This window comes from Bombus bifarius, unplaced genomic scaffold (assembly GCF_011952205.1).
Source record: "Bombus bifarius isolate JDL3187 unplaced genomic scaffold, Bbif_JDL3187 scf7180000008008, whole genome shotgun sequence".
Taxonomy (NCBI): Eukaryota; Metazoa; Arthropoda; class Insecta; order Hymenoptera; family Apidae; genus Bombus; species Bombus bifarius.
This window is the reverse complement of record NW_022884386.1, coordinates 3,912,955-3,932,363: the sequence shown is the minus strand read 5'-3', so window position 1 is coordinate 3,932,363 and position 19,409 is coordinate 3,912,955. Positions and strand designations below refer to the sequence as shown.

Genomic DNA, 19,409 nt, shown 5'->3' with positions numbered 1-19,409 from the left:
TTTTTGTTTGCAGAGGATGATTCAGAAGAACGTTGGGAAATTTACAACGATCTTAACCAAGTTCTGTTTAATCTACGCTTTATCGATTACATGTCTGAGTGTGTACACGATTATCTAGTCGATTAAGCTAGTATCGATTTAAAATGACTGTGAAACTGGTAGTAACTTTGACGTGGAACGTGAAAATAGCGGGAAGTTGAATAAATTCGAGTCATAGGAATAAGCTCAGCTGGAAATCACGGATTTTAAGGATTAATAAATATTTCTAAAAACCTTAGTTTATACGTTGTCCAAATAATGCATCGCAGAGGAAATCATATTTTTTGCCAAAATTCTGCGTGACTGTTATGTTTCGGAAAGTTTGGATATCGCGCGTCACTGAAGCTAGTTCTCGTTACGTAAGTTATATTTAGGGAAAGCTGAATAAGAGTGGCGATTTGAACGTGTTAGCCTACGAACCTCAGGCATGTGATAATTATAGTCTCGCCGGTGGATAGTCAGAATGTGAATAGAAGAAGCATTCGCGTTATATTCGAGCATACTTAACTTCAATGTACAAATATTTTTCTCCGGCAACGTGACGTTTTGTTTAAAATCGATGTATATATATCGTGCACGATATACATATATTTCGTTAGGGCTGGCGATACAAAATTCCTAGGAATCGTAAAACCGACCAGATGTCGCGTGTCGTAGGGACGGGGCCACGATTCTCCAACTTTTAGGTGCTTCCTGCGCGCGTTCTTGACGCATTGCTTGACTCAGTCGTTGGCACGTTGCCTGTTTAGTGTCGTCACACGATGTCCCAGGGCTCGACTGAAAAAAGAAGAGCTGCCTGCATCCGCAGACGGTACGCAACCTTCGTACCTTCTGTATGCATCCTTCCCTCGTCTTCCTATAGCACTCGGCCTAACAGAAATTCCGCCAGTAATGTTCTGTCTTGAATTATCTCAATTGGCTTTTTCCGTAACCTTTCCAATGTTTGGTGCGTATGGGTAACGCTAGAGAGGACCAACGCTTCCTTCGAACAGTGCAGGAGCGATTTAAGAAACTTACAACAATTAATTTACTTTATTAGAAATTCAGGATAATGCATTGGAATATAACGAATAAATTCATCTAAAGTTTCTATTGCGTTGTGTGCTACTCGATCGAGTATTAGATTCTTAGACTTTTGGCGATTTTAATAGCCCATCGAAGAATTATAAATGTTTCTCGTTTATTAGAGAATCGATAGCTGTTCTATGCGTCGTATGATTTCGCTGGAGGCGAAACAATTGTTGAACGGTTCATTGATCCTGGCAGACATTCAGTTACCTCCGTCTCTAGATATATGTATAGGTGTGCGTGTGTTTGACGTGCGAGGGGAAAAGTGAATGAGTAGTAGAACATTAAAGGAATTTGTGGATTAATCTGTTAAACGGATTCCCTCGTCACTGTCGACATTATTACAATTATGGAATCAATACATAGATACCAAAGAAAATCAGTTTTAGTTGAATTTCAGTTCTTTTAAATGTAAATGGAACGTAATTTGTTTAAAACAAATATGAAACGACACAGTAAAAAAATAGGACATCTATAAATAAAGAAATTACAGGCGATAGGAAGGCAATTCTATTTTTAAATAGACTTATTTTATGGCCTTCGTTATCTTCGAGAAAACTGAGCGAAATCGGGCGGCGAGTTAATTCGTCTTCTCCGATTAATAAATTAAAGGTATACGGGAAATATTTATGTTTTCGTGGTTCTTGGAGCAGGGTTGTGTTGGTTGGTCGGACGCCTGGCGTCGCGACGCAACGGCCACGTTGGTACGTTTACTAAGACGGTGAAAGAATCGCGAAGGTGAAGGGGCGGAGTAGAGGTCCGCGAAGCGGTTATGGGGGGGTGGAGGTGGCGAGAAGGCGAAAGAGAGGAAGGGGGAAGCATGGTGCATCGACTCGACATGAGGGAAGGGGGTTGATTCATCGTGGAGGCCGCACTCAGCTTCACGCAGTCGTAGAACGAATCTCGTTCATCGCGATCCTGGACGAGCGGGACGAACCAGTTACGCGTCTTCCACGCGAAAGTCAAGGACGCGAGCCGACGGAATTCCCGCTCTCGCATTCTCGAGACACGCGAGACAATCGAGAAAGTAGTCGTCTGTTGGTACGGCACATGTTCGACGTTATTTTTCCGCGTATGCTACTCGTCCTATTCCGCAAGGAAAGAGGAGACACGGCTTCTTGATCTCTAACCTCGTGCCATTATTTGTTCCTTAAGGAAGAATCGTTTGCAAAGATCTAAGGTTATCGCGATCTACGAGTTCGTGCTATTTCGGAGAGGTATTTGTTCGAGTCGATAATGGAAAACGAAGAAACTGTCGGACGTAGAGTTTCTATGACAATATGTGCCTACACGTTATTCTAGGCAGATGATTCATCGCTTACGTTCAATCCGTCTTTAATATTCAATTTGTCCTAGTTACCTTTTTCGGTCAATCAGTTGCTGTCATCGGGATTTTCGTCTCCTCTTTCCTCTCGACGAGATATTTCGATTAGTTACAATTGTTATATTCGTCGTCACGTTCGATTTTAAACGATGTTTGGTGTGAAACAGTTCATCCAGGCAGACTCGTGAGTGCTCGCAATGGTCGTGGCGATGCTTGCTGACTACGGTCAAACTGATTTAGGTATGTGATACACAACAAACCTTCGTGTAAATGGATTACCGTTTCTTTTTAACTTAACTGTTCTATAACGAGACCTAGTTATCATTTCATACCAATTTCATATCATATCAATTTGCATATTCACGCAGTGTGACACAATTATTTTCTCCAATGACACTAAAAGTAGCAGAGGCATGATTAATGCAACGTAAGTAGCAAACAAACGTTACGTTTCACGTTCCTTGAACGTTTATTATAGGGTAACTTTGTAATGCTGCTATCGATCGTTCGCTAGTTTTTGCAACTGTTCTCTAGCTTCACGTACGTAAAACACACGTACGTTCCTTCTCTCTTTAGAAAATTGCTGAATATAACGCAAAGTTCATGGAAACACGTGCTAGAAAACACGATCGATGTTTTCGAAGAATCTAGCTATTTCCTTGTATAATAATATGTTCACTGTTCGATAGAAAATGGAGGAAAAGGTAGAATAATTATGCGAACGACCGTTATTGTCAGAGCGGAAGTTTTTATGCAAACTGGTCGAGAAACTTTCAGTTTGAATTCGTCGCGGCGAGTTTGCAGTCTCGCAATGTTCAACCGGTCCTATGGATTATTCCGTTAAATTGTACAGAACAGACAACGGTACACGAAACGAGCGTCCTGCCGTTTAATTCACCGCGATGATAAAAATTCCACGAGCTATTTAGCGCTCCGAACCACCGTGACACCAGTGACATTGTTACGAGGTACGAATCAGGCAAAGACCATTTACCGACTAATCGATTTCACGATGAAATTCTTTGTACGTTGCATTGAGAACTGGTTTCACGGTGGAACAAAGGCCATATGTCCGTACTCTGTTGTCTCCTTGATATTATCGTGCTTTTTAAGGCGGCAGCAAGGCGAGATCCTTTGTCGCGTTTCGACGTGGTTCCGACATGGCTTCCGCCGCTTTCACAACCCGGACACGTGCTTCAGCAATTGACCCGAAATTTTTTTTTAACTATAGAAAGCATGAAAATGGTTCGGTAAACGTGGCGAATCGTTTGATGGGATTAACTAAAAACTAGCGTTCCGCTTTAAATGAGTCGAACTAGATGAAATTTCAAAATACAGCTACTTCCTTTTTAGAATCATCCTGTATCTTTTTCATTAGGGATGTGTCTTTATTTTAAGCAATAACGTTTGTTCCAATATACTGTCGATTGTCTTTCTAAATTATTCTATAAACAGAAACAAAATCGCAATAATTGCATCAACACAACTGCGTATTGTTAAATGATCGAAATGATGTAGTTTATACGTCAATATCAGCAAAAGTATTAACCACTGAGTTTCTCTCAAATTAAACACTGATCGTGTAATGTAGTAGCAAAATTAACAAATTTTACTTGCATTTGTAAGTGTTCTGAATATTAAACGAATCATTGTAAATGAAGCTTAACGAAGTGACCGTACAGATTCGCAAATGAATCATCAAGCAAACTATCTTGCATTTTACGTTTGAACGCAAGATCTTGCGAGATAAGTGAATCAGTGGTCTTTGGCTCATTGCCCTATGGTCACAACGACACATCGCACGAATAACTCGTAATCCACCCTAGCGATTATTCAAAGACGTCGCACGTGCCCTGCTCGATGAGTGACGCATGCTGCCGCAAGGCGTGTTCATAAGTCGTGGCCTAGGTCAATAACAGAAGCCGTACTGCACATTTAAAAACCCAAACGTTTCTCTTCCTCCATCCCCGTACATGTTCATCGTTTGCTCAAAGGAACACGTTTCATGTCGTTCGTTTGTGCAAGCACAGAATTGGTCGTATTGTTACGTTTACTTAGCATTGTTCTAACGGCTTTGGATCGAAGCACAGCTGGCGCCTTGTTTTCCTTTCTGTACTTGTACTGGTACTTTGGGAATGTGAAGATTTTTACACATCGGAAGGCTGGTTCCAAATTTGTGCTTTGCATCGTGTTCACCTTTCGAATGTATCAAAAGGCTTCGTGCTCGTGGTATCGTTTCTTGGTACGCTCCGTCATGTTTGACGGGTAAAATCAAATATTTGTTCGTTGATTGTCGCGATTCGTGGTAGCTTTATCTTGAGGCCGGCATCTACCCGTTGCTTACGTGAAACTGCAACGGTGTGTAATTTTATCCTGTCATCATCATTGTGTATTCGTATTATTATATTTTCCTCATGTAGCTTCTAAATAGATACTCGTCTTTAAGGTTAGAGTTTGAACAGATCAGCAGTTCTGTCAATTAAAGAGAAATTATATTCGTCGTTCTCACATGTAAAGTTACTTCACCAATTAACATGAAACGTGCGTGTTTTTGTAACAGAGACAACACTGTCCTTTAAGTCTCGTGCTATTTACACTAACACTAACACTAACACTAACACTAACACTAACGCTAACGCTAACACTAACACTAAACACTAAGTACTAAAGCACCAAAGCACCAAGGTACCAAAGTACTAAAGCACCGAAGCACCAAAGTACTGAAGTCGAAGTCGAAGTCGAATTTGAAGCCGAAGTCGAAGTCGAAGTCGAGGTTGAAGTTGAAGTTGAAGTTGAAGTCGAGGTTGAAGTTGAAGTTGAAGTTGAAGTTGAAGTTGAAGTTGAAGTTGAAGTTGAAGTTGAAGTTGAAGTTGAAGTTGAAGTTGAAGTTGAAGTTGAAGTTGAAGTTGAAGTTGAAGTTGAAGCTGAAGCTGAAGCTGAAGCTGAAAGTACTAAAAAGCTAAAGTACTAAAAAGTACTATAGTACTTTAGTACTTTGTGCTTGGTGCGTGGTGCTTAGTGCTTAGTGCTTGGTGCGTGGTGCTTAGTGCTTAGTGCTTGGTGCTTGGTGCTTGGTGCTTGGTGCTTGGTGCTTGGTGCTTAGTGCTTGGTGCTTGGTGCTTGGTGCTTGGTGCTTGGTGCTTGGTGCTTGGTACTAAGCACTAACACTAACAAAAAAATTTTAGTTGCTCTATAAGCAGCTTGAAGCGTGTTGAGGTTATCCGCTAGAACAACGCGTGAATGAACGTGTAATAGAAATATATTTAAATAAGTATAAGTACAATATACGTTGATCCAGATCCGCACGCTGGCAGCGTTACGATACGACAAACCAAAATCCAGAAAGAGCCAAAGCATTCTACGCGTGCATTGTCGCGCCGCGATTCACGGGGCATTGTTCCTCGTGCTTTTCAGGCTAGGCCAGAAAAGTACAGCTGCCTTTTCCTTTTGTATGCGCCATTCTCGTGATAGTCTAGATTTCGCGAGATCATAGATTACACCGTTGAAATGCTTCGGTAAGTGGAGAGCCTCCGCGGACGTTTCTTCCTTCTAGCTTTATATTACCTTTCTTCAATTTTCTCCTATCTCGGTAATCCTCTCGTGCATTCGTCGTGTTTCTTCCGATAAGCGAAATCCCTTTGAACGCATGTAAATTCTCTACTGTAAATTTGGCTCGGACCTGGCCGAAAGCATGATTTAATCGGCGACTGGGTGTAAGGTTGATGCGAACCATACTTTTTCTTTCTAAATATTCTAAGTGGTAACCAGAACGATACATCACTGTTGTATGTGCTATCGATCCCAGATAAAGTAGTCATTGATAGAATTATCAATGGCTAAAGTATGAATTTTGCATACTGCATAATGTAACGAGAAGCATAGATTCTTTTTCTGTATACAATAGACTCGTTTTGTATTGAATTTTGTCAGTCAGACACGGTACAAAGTACATTTTTGTGCACTTATAATTTAAAATTAAATTCAACAAATGTACTCTTTCATTGTGTTAAAATGTATTGTCCTCTTACGAGAAATGACGAACGAATTAATTTTTAAATTGCTTCCTCGTTGAGACAAACTGGTCTATTTCGTGTTTCTGTAAGAAAACAAAAGATACTCTAGCATTTATAGTTTCTGAAATACATATTTCGATTTTTCTTTTAACAAAATATTTATTATATTATTTAAAATTATATTTATTATATAATTCTTATAATACCAGTAGGTATTTATAACTATGTCGCGGGAGAACTATATTTAAACATATAAATCTTAAAGTTATGGATCCCATGACAAAAATTTGTATAAAACAAGGTAATTCTAATTCAATAAAATACTATCTCTTGTGAATTCAACTTCTGTGTAACAGAATACGTTATTCTCCAAGTCACAAAATTTGACAAGAGCCGCTTTTGTCACGAGCTCCTCAATTACCTTCCTCTGCTTGATAATATGTCCCATTAAAGAATCTCCAGAAATACACCATCTTAAATTTACAAAATTTTTAGGAAAAATTGCGAATTAATCATTTTGACTAATATAACATTACCAATCTTTCACTTCAAGGTAACAGTATATTTCCAATTTGAGTCAAAAGATTATTCAGATAACCCTTTGAATCGCAATAATTGAAGTATTGTCCATGAACTATCCTCAGTTGATACGATCGGTGACTAAAAGTCATCTGATTAATCGAGATCTGATTAATTTCTGCACTCGATTGTCATCTGTCCGTTACTCTAATTGCATTTGCATAACTGGCAACGGGCCGAAACGCGGAAACGATTCTCGCGGTAACGCGTCCCACACGCGAGCTGTGGCGAGCGGATGTTGGCCAGAAGAGAATTATTATTCCGTACTTTGTAATGTGCGCGCGTTCCGCGGCGTAATCAGTGACTTCACGCCGCGTAATTGAATATTAGAAACACGTATCATGAATCATGTGAGTGGCGTTAAATACGTATGTATCTGTGATTGAAAGCAGCCAGACAAACGTATAAAAGGCTACAAATTGTTACAGCGCAATGTCAGTGTCGTATTTTGTCTATAGCTTAGAATCAAATTACATTAGATCGTTTAGAAAAGCGATATTGACAAGTGTTATGTATTTCATGTATCGTGCTTCAAGTCTATTGGAATATTGTCACTTGTAAATATATTTCTTATAACCACGTGTTTTAAGAACGTTGGTAAAAGTGTCAGGTATAGAAAAGCGTATAGTTACGGTTTTTATAGCAAGTAAATATTAATAATTGAAGAATTTTTAAAGAGTAAACTCTCCAATTTCCATAGGGTATAGTTACATTCATTCTGTAGCATAAATAAATTGGTAGTTTATGGATTTTAATTAGAGGTCTCTATTACACGTGTAATTAATATATCCGTGTATTAATCGGTAACTTTTAATTTAATACATCGGTGCACGTATATTAACATATTCATATTTTGATTCGTACGATCTATAGTATGTATATAGTACAAAATAAAGTTCCTGGTAAGTTCGATCGGCTAATCTCGAAAATCAATGGGCGAATTTGGATACGATTTAAGGAGTATTTAAGCTCTAGTATAGTATCCGCACTGTAAAATATTCGGCTACAATGATATTTTTGCACGATATTTTTGAGATTGCCGAAGTCGAAAATGGGAGTCGTTTTACATGGAAATAGGGCATAAAAAATTTCGGTCGACCTATTGATGCGTGATGTTCTCATGGATATGGACAGTATCTTTTTTAGAATTTGGTACTCTTAATCGATTGTACGGCTTACTCTGTCGAATTTTTAAAACCGTTCATTTTTGTAAAAAATGACCCTCCTTCTTGGCTTTGGCGACCTAAGGTATCCCCAAGAAAACACACCCAGACCAAACATTTTGTATTCCACGTACTACAATATATGTACCTTATCCGAGTATTTCTCGAGTAAGGTTCACATGTGTAATTTTTGGAAGGTTTTCGGAAGGAATTGGGAAGTGAAAATCACTACGATATGACCATTGTGGACTAAGCTGAAGCCGAAAGTACGAATAAGATACAGTTTGCAGATATTCGCTCGAGATATCTTCGTTACGATCATGTTTTGTTTATGATCGGGGTCATCGTATAGCGAGGCAATATGATTTCGTTTCCGGGCAATGTTTTCCTCTTTTCGGCGTGCAGCGTGTCAGAAGCTTCGCGATTTCGCTGTATGACAGTCGATGTTGTTTCACGGTCTACAGAACGGTTTACAAAGTCAATAGGAATTCACGAAATTGTCAGACATATTATTAAAGAAGATTATATAAAGTCCCGATCAAAGACTGCTGAATAATAAATATTTGACTTCACAACCATGATCTCTTGTAAAGGTCAGTTATTTTTTTTGTAGCAGTTTCTTTTACGAAGAATGTATTTTTTTCTATGTACGCTATTTGAGTATTTTAATCTCTGTTATACCAGGGAGAAGCTTACATAATTAGATAAGGTTTATATAATAGATCCATACAGAATTTGCTATTTTTCGGACACTTGAAATTTCGTTTACATCTGATACGTTTTGATATTACGTAAACACTGTATAATATTGTGATTTTAATATCGCTACTATGATTATCTTCTTTACTTTCTTTCTTATTGTAGAGCTAAATGCTTTTGATGTTTACTAAAATAATAGGATATATTAACAACATTTTTTAACTCATAATAAAAACAAAAACAAAAATATTTCATACGTGTTCGAAAACTAATTCCTGAAATTTCTTCCATTGTATCACTAGAAAAATTATTTAAATTTCCCATATTGCATAAATAGTTTCAGCTGTAGGAATTGAATTGAATCAACTGCGACTATATACATGGAAGAGACTTGGCACACATATTGAGCAATAGTTATCATACTCTTATGTCACTGTGGTCTCGTACTTTGTGTCTGACTTAGATTCGAATTAGATTAGTTTCCCCTTTTCATTATTATCTACAAATATTACATATTTCGCGTATCGTAGCTAAATCACACTCTAATATTGTCACTTGTAAATCACGTGTCCGCTCTAATCATGTATTTCAACGATATTGCTACAACATTTAGCAAATGCCTGCAAACAATTACTCGAGTTTGCACGTTAATTCCGAGCCGGGTGTAAATCTGCATTCAATTATAGCGAGCTAAGCTAAACTACGCTCGAGAAGCGAGGAAATTTTAGAAACGTGTCCGGTGAAACACACATCGACGTAACAAAATTCCATCGAATCTATTTCTTCACGAAATACGGTATGATCGCTCGTCCTAATGGTTCTCCAACGCGGCGCGCTTTAATTAATTGCAATTGCGTAATCTGGGGTTTCTCTCCGAAAGTTTAAATACCGAGAGAAGGAGTGAAAAAGAGACGGAATATAAATGGCATTAGTCGATCGAGGAATCTCGAACGGGCCGTCGGTTTTTGACGTGTTTTCGATAATAAATCGATTTTACGTAGCCCGATCTCGCGGAGCGTTGCGTGGCTGGTCGGCACTCGCGTTACACGGCTGACCTATTCGCACAGCTATTTGCGTGGAACGCTCAACAAATTGCTGCGCCTCTCTCGTTAGAAGCCGACTAATTTGCCGCGAGTGCCCGCTCCTCGTTCGCGCTCGTATTTTTGCGTTACATCATTCCCCGTTTTGCTCTACGCCTTCGTGACCCGTGGCAAGATGTAACGAGCACGAAACGCTACGAACAAACGAGTATTCGAGGTCTACAAAGTCTCAGGCTGGCCAGAGTCGATAGGTGAATTTACCACGAATGGAAAGAAATATCATATTTATAAAGCAAATAAAATTTTATAAATATCACATTTATACGTACGGTCTTTGACCGTCGAAGTAAGATCATGCAAAAATTTCATTCTTTTAACTGCAACATGAAAATTACCGTTGACTGTTCAAATTGTATCTAAATACGTAGATAATTATGTGCGCAGTTAATATGCTATTACGTCGTGTTACAAAATTATATAGATCCGTTCGTGTGTACTAGACTGCAGTAGGTAGTTTCTTTCATTGTTAGACAAATCTAAATTGATTGCCATATTATCCAATTCACAAGATGAAGATTCCAGATGTTTAACAAATTAATGAAAGGATAAAATATACGATTGTATATGCAGTATATGCGAAGCGCAAATGAATACGAGCTGTAATCAAGTATTGCAAGGAAATGCAAATTATGTAGATGTTTCGCGTCGGTCACGCAACGTACGTGTTTTTCATGTGTATATTCCTTTACTTAATCCTATTACGTAAAATGTCATGTATTTGAGAAGAAAGTTTCTATATTTAAATTGATAATTACTCTTTACAAAAAATATTTCAATCAATAGGAGGAAGATATACTTTTATGTTACTAGCTGCAAACTGATTGTATGAAAAACAAATATTCTCATTTACCTGGCACGAAATGTATTAATATGTATCTACATATAAGTGTACAATATCGCGGTAGTTAATAAAATTTGCCATTATATAGAGTTCGTTCGAGCCTCTCAGTTTTATTAATGTAAAATGATATTCAATGGTATCTTCATATTTTCAAAAAAAGATCGGACATTTTTACTGATGTTAATTCGGTAGCCAGAGGCGGTAATATCGCGTGACGGAGAAAACGGACGGGGAATATCGAGACCAATCATTGATATATCGACTGTAATCGTTTCGACCATAGCTACGCTTGATTCCATCTTCGTAGTGTAATGCGTGTGCGATATTGCCACAAAAAAAAAAAAAAAAAAAAAATAATCGGTATAGATATCGAATCCGGAAATCGAACAAATCGACTCCTCGAGTTTGCATATATTTCTCCGGAGGCTACCCGTATACACGACGAAGCGTAGCGTGAAACTAAACTGAATTGGTACGTTGTACGCTTTTTACGATGATTTGATCGCCGTGTATGGAACGATACGATACACGAAGATCACGGAGATCCGCTTCAAGCCGACGTTCGTAGAAATGCATAAACTTAGCTGGGTAAATCGGCGAGTGCCTATGTATATCATATTAGGCGGATTGTGTCGTTTCTCAGAAAACTTGGCGTAGAAATCGCGGTCACGATCACGTTAGGGTTACCGGTTAGCCTCGTCAGTAATATATAATAGAAAGTTCCGTGTGGTATTATTAATTGGCGTTATTGAGACTGTTTTCGTGCGTTTCTAATGGGATGGTCGAGGCTTTCTAGGCTCCGCGAAAGGCGTTACTCTTTATCAAGCATGGTGATCCGATGTGGTGTTCCGCGATATATGGCTGTTTGATTGGTTGGCTAGTTCGAGTTGTTTATTAAGTCGAATGTTTTATTATTCTTCTAATCTTGATTATTGTGTACGTGTTAATCAAAATATGTTTTGTTTATTTCAGGTAAGCAAATAAAAGCTGATCTTCCAACGACGGTTTCAGTGTAAACTTAGTCTTGCGCGCGGTGAGTTTAATACGTATAATGTATATAATCGTCTCACATAAAAACTGGCCGTGCCTTTTTTCGTATCGGCAAGTCGTAAGTTACGGTAATTCGTATCGGTTGTTGCTTCCATTCTATTCCTCGTAACGAGAGATCCAGTTGCTGAGATTCGCTAATTAAAGTTTCATCTTGGCTGCAAGTTTTTCTGTTTGTTTATACGAGAGCTCATGCCGCGTGAAGAAAATTAATGTAATTATCGCCACGTATGGTGATCCTCGAGGATCGAGTGATTCTTGCAACGAGCAATCCGATGATTCGAGGATAAGGAGATCTTGCACTGTGTTAATATTTCGTACTCGACCGCTTTCGGTCACGGGAATTAAACTTGTATTTTACTCGTTTTACGCGATGTTTACATCCGCTACATTGCGAATCGACCACGATGAAAAACAAATCGTTCTCTTTTTTGCCTCGGTTCTCGATGACAGCGCCTCAATACGGTGTGCTATTAGCACGACGATTAACGCGTTCATCGTTTCGTGACAGAATTCCGTCGCCGTCGTCTAAACGAGTCTCGACAATTTCAACGGTGCAACGAATAAAACGTTACGCGAGATCGGTACGATGCCTCGTTCCCATGCCGAGGACATTTCACAGGGTTTAATTCCAAGCCGACCGAGATAGCTAGATCGAAGCTGATACCGGTGCAAAGAGGGTTAACGAACGCAATTTGCAAGCATCTCGTTGCGGTTTTTCGAGGTTGAAGGATAGGCGTGTTCAGGTGGGACACCTAGACGGCGTGACACTCGCGTACAGGTCGAGGGAGAAGGCTTAATTCCTGAGAAAGTTTCTCACGATAGGAGGTGCGCCACCGATCTTAAGTTCGTATCGGTAATCGCAGAATCCATGCCGGGGAAAACGGTACTGTGCAGCCTGTTATCTCGGCCAATAATTTCTCGCTGTTATATTTGAACAGCTCCCACGTACGGCCGGCTAATCGTACCCTGATTGCGTTTTGGTATCGATCTTTAACACCAAAAGCACGCCAGAATTACCTTCTCCTTGATCAAGCATTGCGCACCAAGTTAGGAAACAAGGAATGAAAATGGACAAATACCAATCGAGTCCATATCTTAAATCAATTTATCCGACTGAACGGCTACGAATATTATTGACTGGTAAATTAGAGTTGTCGAAAGACTCGTAGTATCTTGGAAAAATCGTAAGCAGTTTGTGCACGATATTTCCAAGAATTATTACGTACGAATATAGAATTATCACATATTTTGATTGAAATTTCCTTTGATTATAGTATCTCGCTATTTAGTCGATAACGTTCGATAATATGATAAAAAAGTACGTGTAATATATAGGTTTATAAATGACGATGGATAGTTGTTAGTAAGCTTGTTAGTAAAAACACGTAATAATTGTATGTAGAACGACCTTGTTAAAACGTGTCCGCGCGAATCACGAGCGAGATACACGGCCAGAGTCATATTAAAAGACGCAGCAAGCCGTTTCGGCTACTCATTAGTATCCGTGAACAGAAGAACTTTAATTATTTCCATTATTTCCACGTTGAATAAGTTAGACTCCACCGTGACGTGTTCGTATATATGCACGAGGAGTACAGAAAGGGGAAAAGGAAGGTCAATCGCCGATGGAATTCTTCAATTTCGTGGTAGAGAGGTATTAAACTTCCCGCGGAAACGATGAGCTTCCTTAAGCGTGTCCGACTAATTTTCTGAATCGCACTCCGCTCGAAGATAAGGGGCTCGTTAAATTCCTTTTAATTGCTTGGCAAGCTCGCGCGCGCGGCCCCAATGGCTTTCGTGCTTTTTCTCGACGGAGTGTCTGTGAGCTTAGATTCGTAGAGACAGTGGCAATATTTGGAACAGGATACGTTATCGTTCCTCTATATGGCTTAATTAGCATCGCCACGGACGTTTGTTCTCTTATGCCAGTTCTCTAGCTTATTTTCATTTAATCATACATTGCTATGATTGGAGGTACTCTGCGTGATTAATTAAAGTGTCTCGATAAATAGGCGGTCGCTCGAACGACGTGTTCGATTTATGACCTTCATTTATAGATCACGATTTCCGATAGATCGTCAGTTATAACTGTAATTAACATCGATAAACTGAAACGACACGGTTTCGCTGACGGACACGTTAACTACGTTTTATTCTTGTTGATCTGTTTTTCGAACTGCGTGCATCTGGAGATAATTCTAGAAACAGCTATTTATCAATGCGGTTTCGTATAGTTCCAAATGGTATCGTTCATTGGTCCTGTTCTGTGTTTTTGGTATCCTTTTTATGTTCGGTGGCCTGTCGTGCGTCAGATCAGAGATAAAGATACGTAGTCGGCGATGCTTAAAAATCTCATTGATTCTTAACGGCGACAAGTCGATGCTATCAGATGTTGTTTGGACGTTTCGTATGGTTAAACACGTTCCGATAAATACGCGATTGGTTCGTCGATAATCGACTAGTGCCGGGGTTAAACGACTCGCCCGGTACAATAAGACACCTAATTCTCTAATCGGCGTTCGAGACTCCGAAACCACCCACGTGTACACGAACTTGCCTCGAGGCTTTCTCCTCGGCCGACCCTTGTGCAATCGACATTGCAGATCGAATGCTAACAAACGAGGAAACTTCTGAGAACGGTTTTCTAGATATCGACAGCGGTTCGGCTAGGTCGTTCACCTTGGTGGATTTCCATTGTGCTCCGCGAAATTGCTTATTCGGTAACGTAGATGGAATATGACTAAATGGTATTTGGAACATACGTCGGTGTGTTAATCTGTACACAAATGATTCGACCAACAGTTTCATCACGGTGACAGTAATCTTGCTATGTAGAAACACTAGGCAGAGAAACCACAAAGAATCGCTAGTTTATCGAAGAATGCGGTTTTAGTTGTCTTTTATACGTCTGATGAACAACATCGTTTCTCACTGTGAAGACACGGGAATCGTGTCAAACGAGCACCGGTATTTGTAATGATCGTTGTTGAAGGGTTCTTCACACTTCTCGTTGACCAGAACGAATCCATCAGGCGTCCATCGACGTTTCACGTAATATGGTCGAAGACGCGAGGAAAGGCAGGATGGACGACCTCGCCCACGTTCCATTACCCGATTACATAAACCTGACAGACACAGAACTCCGTAGAATGGCTGGAACGAGCGAGTTACTCAGCCAGCCAATGCCGCGACGTGTGGAGGCCAATGATGTTAAATGCAAAGGCCTACTTAACGTCACTTTAGTCAGCAGGGTGTGACTGCCTTCGCTATCGCCACGATACGATGCTTCAACCTATATACCTCGATGTCAATGAGCGACATGCTAATTTGCCTCGCGTACTGCCGACGTCTTGACTATTTTATTTCGATCAACATCCAACAACTATTTCCATCACATTCCATTCCGATCGATACACAGCAACTTTCGATTTTACCTTCTTTTTTCTTTTCTATCGGTTTTATATCGAGTGTAATCTACGAATGTACGATCTGCGGTGGTAGCATGTGGTAGCAATTAGCATAGAAGGCTTTTGTATGTGTATGTTGCGCGCGTGTGTCTGTTATGTGAAGCATTTTGGAATTTCATTGTATTTAGTACTTGCGGCAGGATGTGACTGTCATGATCCTGTTGCTAAGGATTGGCCTCACTTGTTCAAAAGCGACATTGATCAACTCCATAAATCGAAGTGTATAGAACGACGTTGCAAAGACTGTTTTCCAAATTTACCTTCCAATCAAATGCAATGAATTTGAAAAATGTTTCGTATAATATACGTAATACATCTGTATATATATATATATATCTGTATATAAATATATATATATATATATATATATATTCATAAAAGATTTCACGAATGTCCGAATGCTTTGGTAAACCGCTGTATAAGAGTCGTGGTCGCAATTTTCCAAGTATTGCTCTCACAATACTGGGAAAGGTTAGTTCTGGAACGCTGCTCAAGGACACTGTATGCATGGAAGGTGACGGTATCTCATATTTTCTCGACGATGGTCGTCGTAAGAATTCCAGGAACGATCAAAGAAAATTACTCGACTGTCCGGCATTTCTTGCGTTTGGTCGCTTAACTTAGTGATGGAATTAGCTCATTACCTCCCTGTCCACGTTCTGTACGATTTACCATGCTCGATTCTAGCGTGCTGCTGCAAATCGCTCACCGTTGATGCATATCGCGGTATCGTTAATCATCTAGACACTTGGCAAGCTTGCGTGCGATATTAGAAGAAAAGTAGATTATGGGCTATATATATTGTCCGAGAGAAAAAGAGTCGTGCGAACGAAACGATAGAGGAGAGTCTTTGGCGAACGACTACAGCGCTAATTACTTGTTCAGATTCAATTCCCTTTCGACTCGTTTGTCCAGTTTATGGGTGGTCTTCCGTGAGTTAGACACGGAGCATCGTGCGTCGTATCGTGAGAGTAACTCGACTCTTCTCGAGCACTTGTCCGATTTCGCGAAATGTCGACGCGCATCTTGTCGTTACTTCCTTGAAAGGAACGAAATCTCTTGAAACGTCTCGAAGAAAGTCGTTCCTCAAGTTTCCCTTCTTTCGAGTTATGCATTCTGACCATATCTGGGAAAAAAACGATTCGTGACATAATTCTCCTTCTCTCTCTCTCTTTTCTTTTTATCTCTGGTTAATTTAAACGTACCACTCAGCTTAGGTTATTTATGAAGATTTATTCATTTATAGAAAATTTATATATGCGATGATATACACATACGTACATAATATGCAAAGATATATAAGATATCCGAATTGTTGTAATTAGGAAAATTAAAATTGCAAAAATGCATAGAATGTATACAATGTAAAGGATACATAGAATGTCCGGAATATGGCATCCGTGACGATATTCAGTACATGAAACAAATCTGTAAATTCCATCTCTTTAGCTGTTTCCATAAAAATATCAATCTACGTAAAGACCCAGTGTAATTATGTAATAAATGGCGATTCTTCGGAGGTGACATAATTTTGAATTAAAATTCCGCATACAAAATGCGCACCATTGAAAGTTAATTTAAAATAATCGAGGATTTTTTGTTGTACGATTATGAATCATGGTTATCTTTTTATTTACATTTATTGAAGATATCAGTCGAGTTTCTTTCGGGCGACATATGGTTGCTTGATAACGTATCGGTACGTGGCCGTTTGATACCATACGGTTTGTTCTTAATTTGTTTGCAGCCGATCAGGAAAACTTGCCGAAGTAACATACTAACGAAATGTAGATGGTAATTAGTTCCGTAACATACTAACGAAATCATGGGGACGCGTAATCGAGTGATTGAAACATGCGAAAATTGCCGATGACCCTGAAAATGGAATGCTGCTGGGCGAGTGTGACTCGACAACTGGTGTTTGAGGTCCGTCAGACGTTAAAAGAAATTTTATCCCGATAGCCATTTTTTTTTCAAACCAATGTAAGAAATGTTATTAGATGGTACTAGGCACATTCGTGGATAAATGCGTTGCGGATAATTGATAATTGTAGAAAGTTTCGATAACTTGGCTCGATAGGAATATTATAGAAGATCTTGATCGTAATGATTCAATCAATGACGGCCAGCGAAGCGTTACTTGTATCGACTGATTCGTTCTTCTAAATTAGCGTATAATTGTCAGAAGTTATTTTAAAAGGTTTATTACGGTCAATTGGAATCTATCATTGACTGTAAACGTGCGATTCTAATTAAAACTCTACCAACATGAAGAGTGGCTCTGTGTTGCTTAGTCGCTTATTTAAAACCAATTACAAAGGATGGCTCGATTAGAAGGGGAAGAATGCCAAGCTAACGCGTAACTCGGCAGTAAATGAAATACAAATATATTACTCTCAATCAGCGTAATTAGAAACCATTATTCAGTGAATTGCTAATGAAGGTCACATGTAGCAGAATGAACAGTAAGATCGTATTAACATGGCGCAAATGCCGATGCATAGAACAACGTTATCGGGCAAAGGGTGGGGAAGAGGCAGGCAATGGTAAGACTCTGGCCGCGATGATGACGTGTACGTGATAAAAATGTTTCGACTTACATAAGCACGGAAATCGTGCATTATACTTACGTGGCGAGTTGAGCAGACACAAGACAGGTAAAAGCTCCTCTCGGTTTGTCTGTCCGGTTCACCTTTGCTAGGACGGTCGGTGCTCTTCAAGGTCAAGGTGAAGGCCTCTCGTAACCCGTCGTCTCGGCACTCGGTCTAGGTCGTCGGACCGGATGGACGAACTAGTTGTTTCCCTCTGACTACTATTCGTTCCTTTTTCTAGTAGTGATGTATTAGCTTTACAATTTTATTTTCTTTCTAGTTCAGTTTTACTTATCTTCTTAACAACGTGTGGTAAATCTTTGAACTAAATGTTGAAAATTCGCGTAGAATTTTTTATTTGTTGATTAAGAGTCTCTATCTTCGTCGTATTTATCCTCGCTGTCTTCACGAGGGATTCGTCTATTTTCACGATTAATGTAAATTCTGTGACGATAAAAAAAAAAACATTGTGCGTACTTACATGCGTATAGTTGAGAATATAAATCGATGGCATACAACGTGTCTCTCGTGACTTTCCGATAGCGGTAAATGTTAATAGTTACTGCAGAGGTTTCATTCTGTCCTCTTTTCTATAGACAACGCAGTAAGTGAAAAGTTGAATAAATTGATACGAAATCAGCACGCAATTGACCTAAATTTTCGAAGGCAAAAATCTGCGTATATCTGGAATTGCCTTGTTCAAGCATTACTATCAATTGTATATCCTACTTTCTTTATAACGATGCTTATCAGAAGATCGGTATGCATTGCGAAATTGGTATTCCGTTGAATAGATATTTGCTTTCATTGCAGAAGGCAGATCTGTTTTCCTTCTAAGCTGAATTCCTTCAGTTTGATTTACTATTCAGTCACCAGGTGGAAGCGTTTGGTACGAGGTTCAACTTGTTCTATCCCCTCCTGCTTTTTATTCGACGCGCTCGATCGACCGATAAATCTCTTTGTTACGATTCTCGAGCTACTCGATCGGAGTTCCTCGTGTACCACCTGACGTGTCCACCACGCTGCCTGTCGTGTCTCTTCTTATGGAACCTGGCGACATCGACGTAATAAATATCTCGAATTTCCAGCAGTCATCGACGATACATTTCTCAACGAGGCATTTCTATAAAGTGCTTCAAACAAAACTTCATCTATTTACCTACCTGGCTTTGCAATATATGTTCAAAGCGTGAGTGCTTTACGCTGCTTCAAACTAGCTTAAACTTGGAAACGGTTACGTTTCATTGACTCCAAAGGCTGGATATGATTAAAGGGTTCAAAGCGTTTTCTCGTGGGACGATGGAATTACGTATTAAACACTTAACCGAGTTTAACGGAACAAGTTTCTTGTTGCTGATTCTATTACAACGGAATTGTGGGACATTAATCTTCCTCTTATCGTTAATTTACCTTGTGTTAGCTTCTGCTTCGTTTCGTACCGTATTCTTCCACCGGTGTTTGTTCGACGGCTCGAA

At 39.5% G+C, this 19,409-nt stretch overlaps 1 protein-coding gene across 6 annotated transcripts in view; it reads left to right on the top strand.

The window, feature by feature from the left end:
- Positions 1 to 19,409, top strand: part of LOC117206837 (MAP7 domain-containing protein 1-like) — a 207,777-nt gene that overhangs the window by 7,003 nt on the left and 181,365 nt on the right. Inside the window, exons 1-2 of one of the 6 annotated variants that reach the window (XM_033446543.1) lie at positions 2,018 to 2,148; positions 2,599 to 2,671. The exons of 3 other annotated variants lie outside the window; for them this stretch is intronic. In XM_033446543.1, the coding sequence (XP_033302434.1) occupies positions 2,629 to 2,671 (43 nt within the window). In that variant the 5' untranslated portion in view covers positions 2,018 to 2,148; positions 2,599 to 2,628. Of the gene's footprint in view, positions 1 to 2,017; positions 2,149 to 2,598; positions 2,672 to 19,409 lie in introns of those variants that run through there. 2 more of the 6 variants (XM_033446548.1, XM_033446554.1) reach the window with 2 other exon arrangements.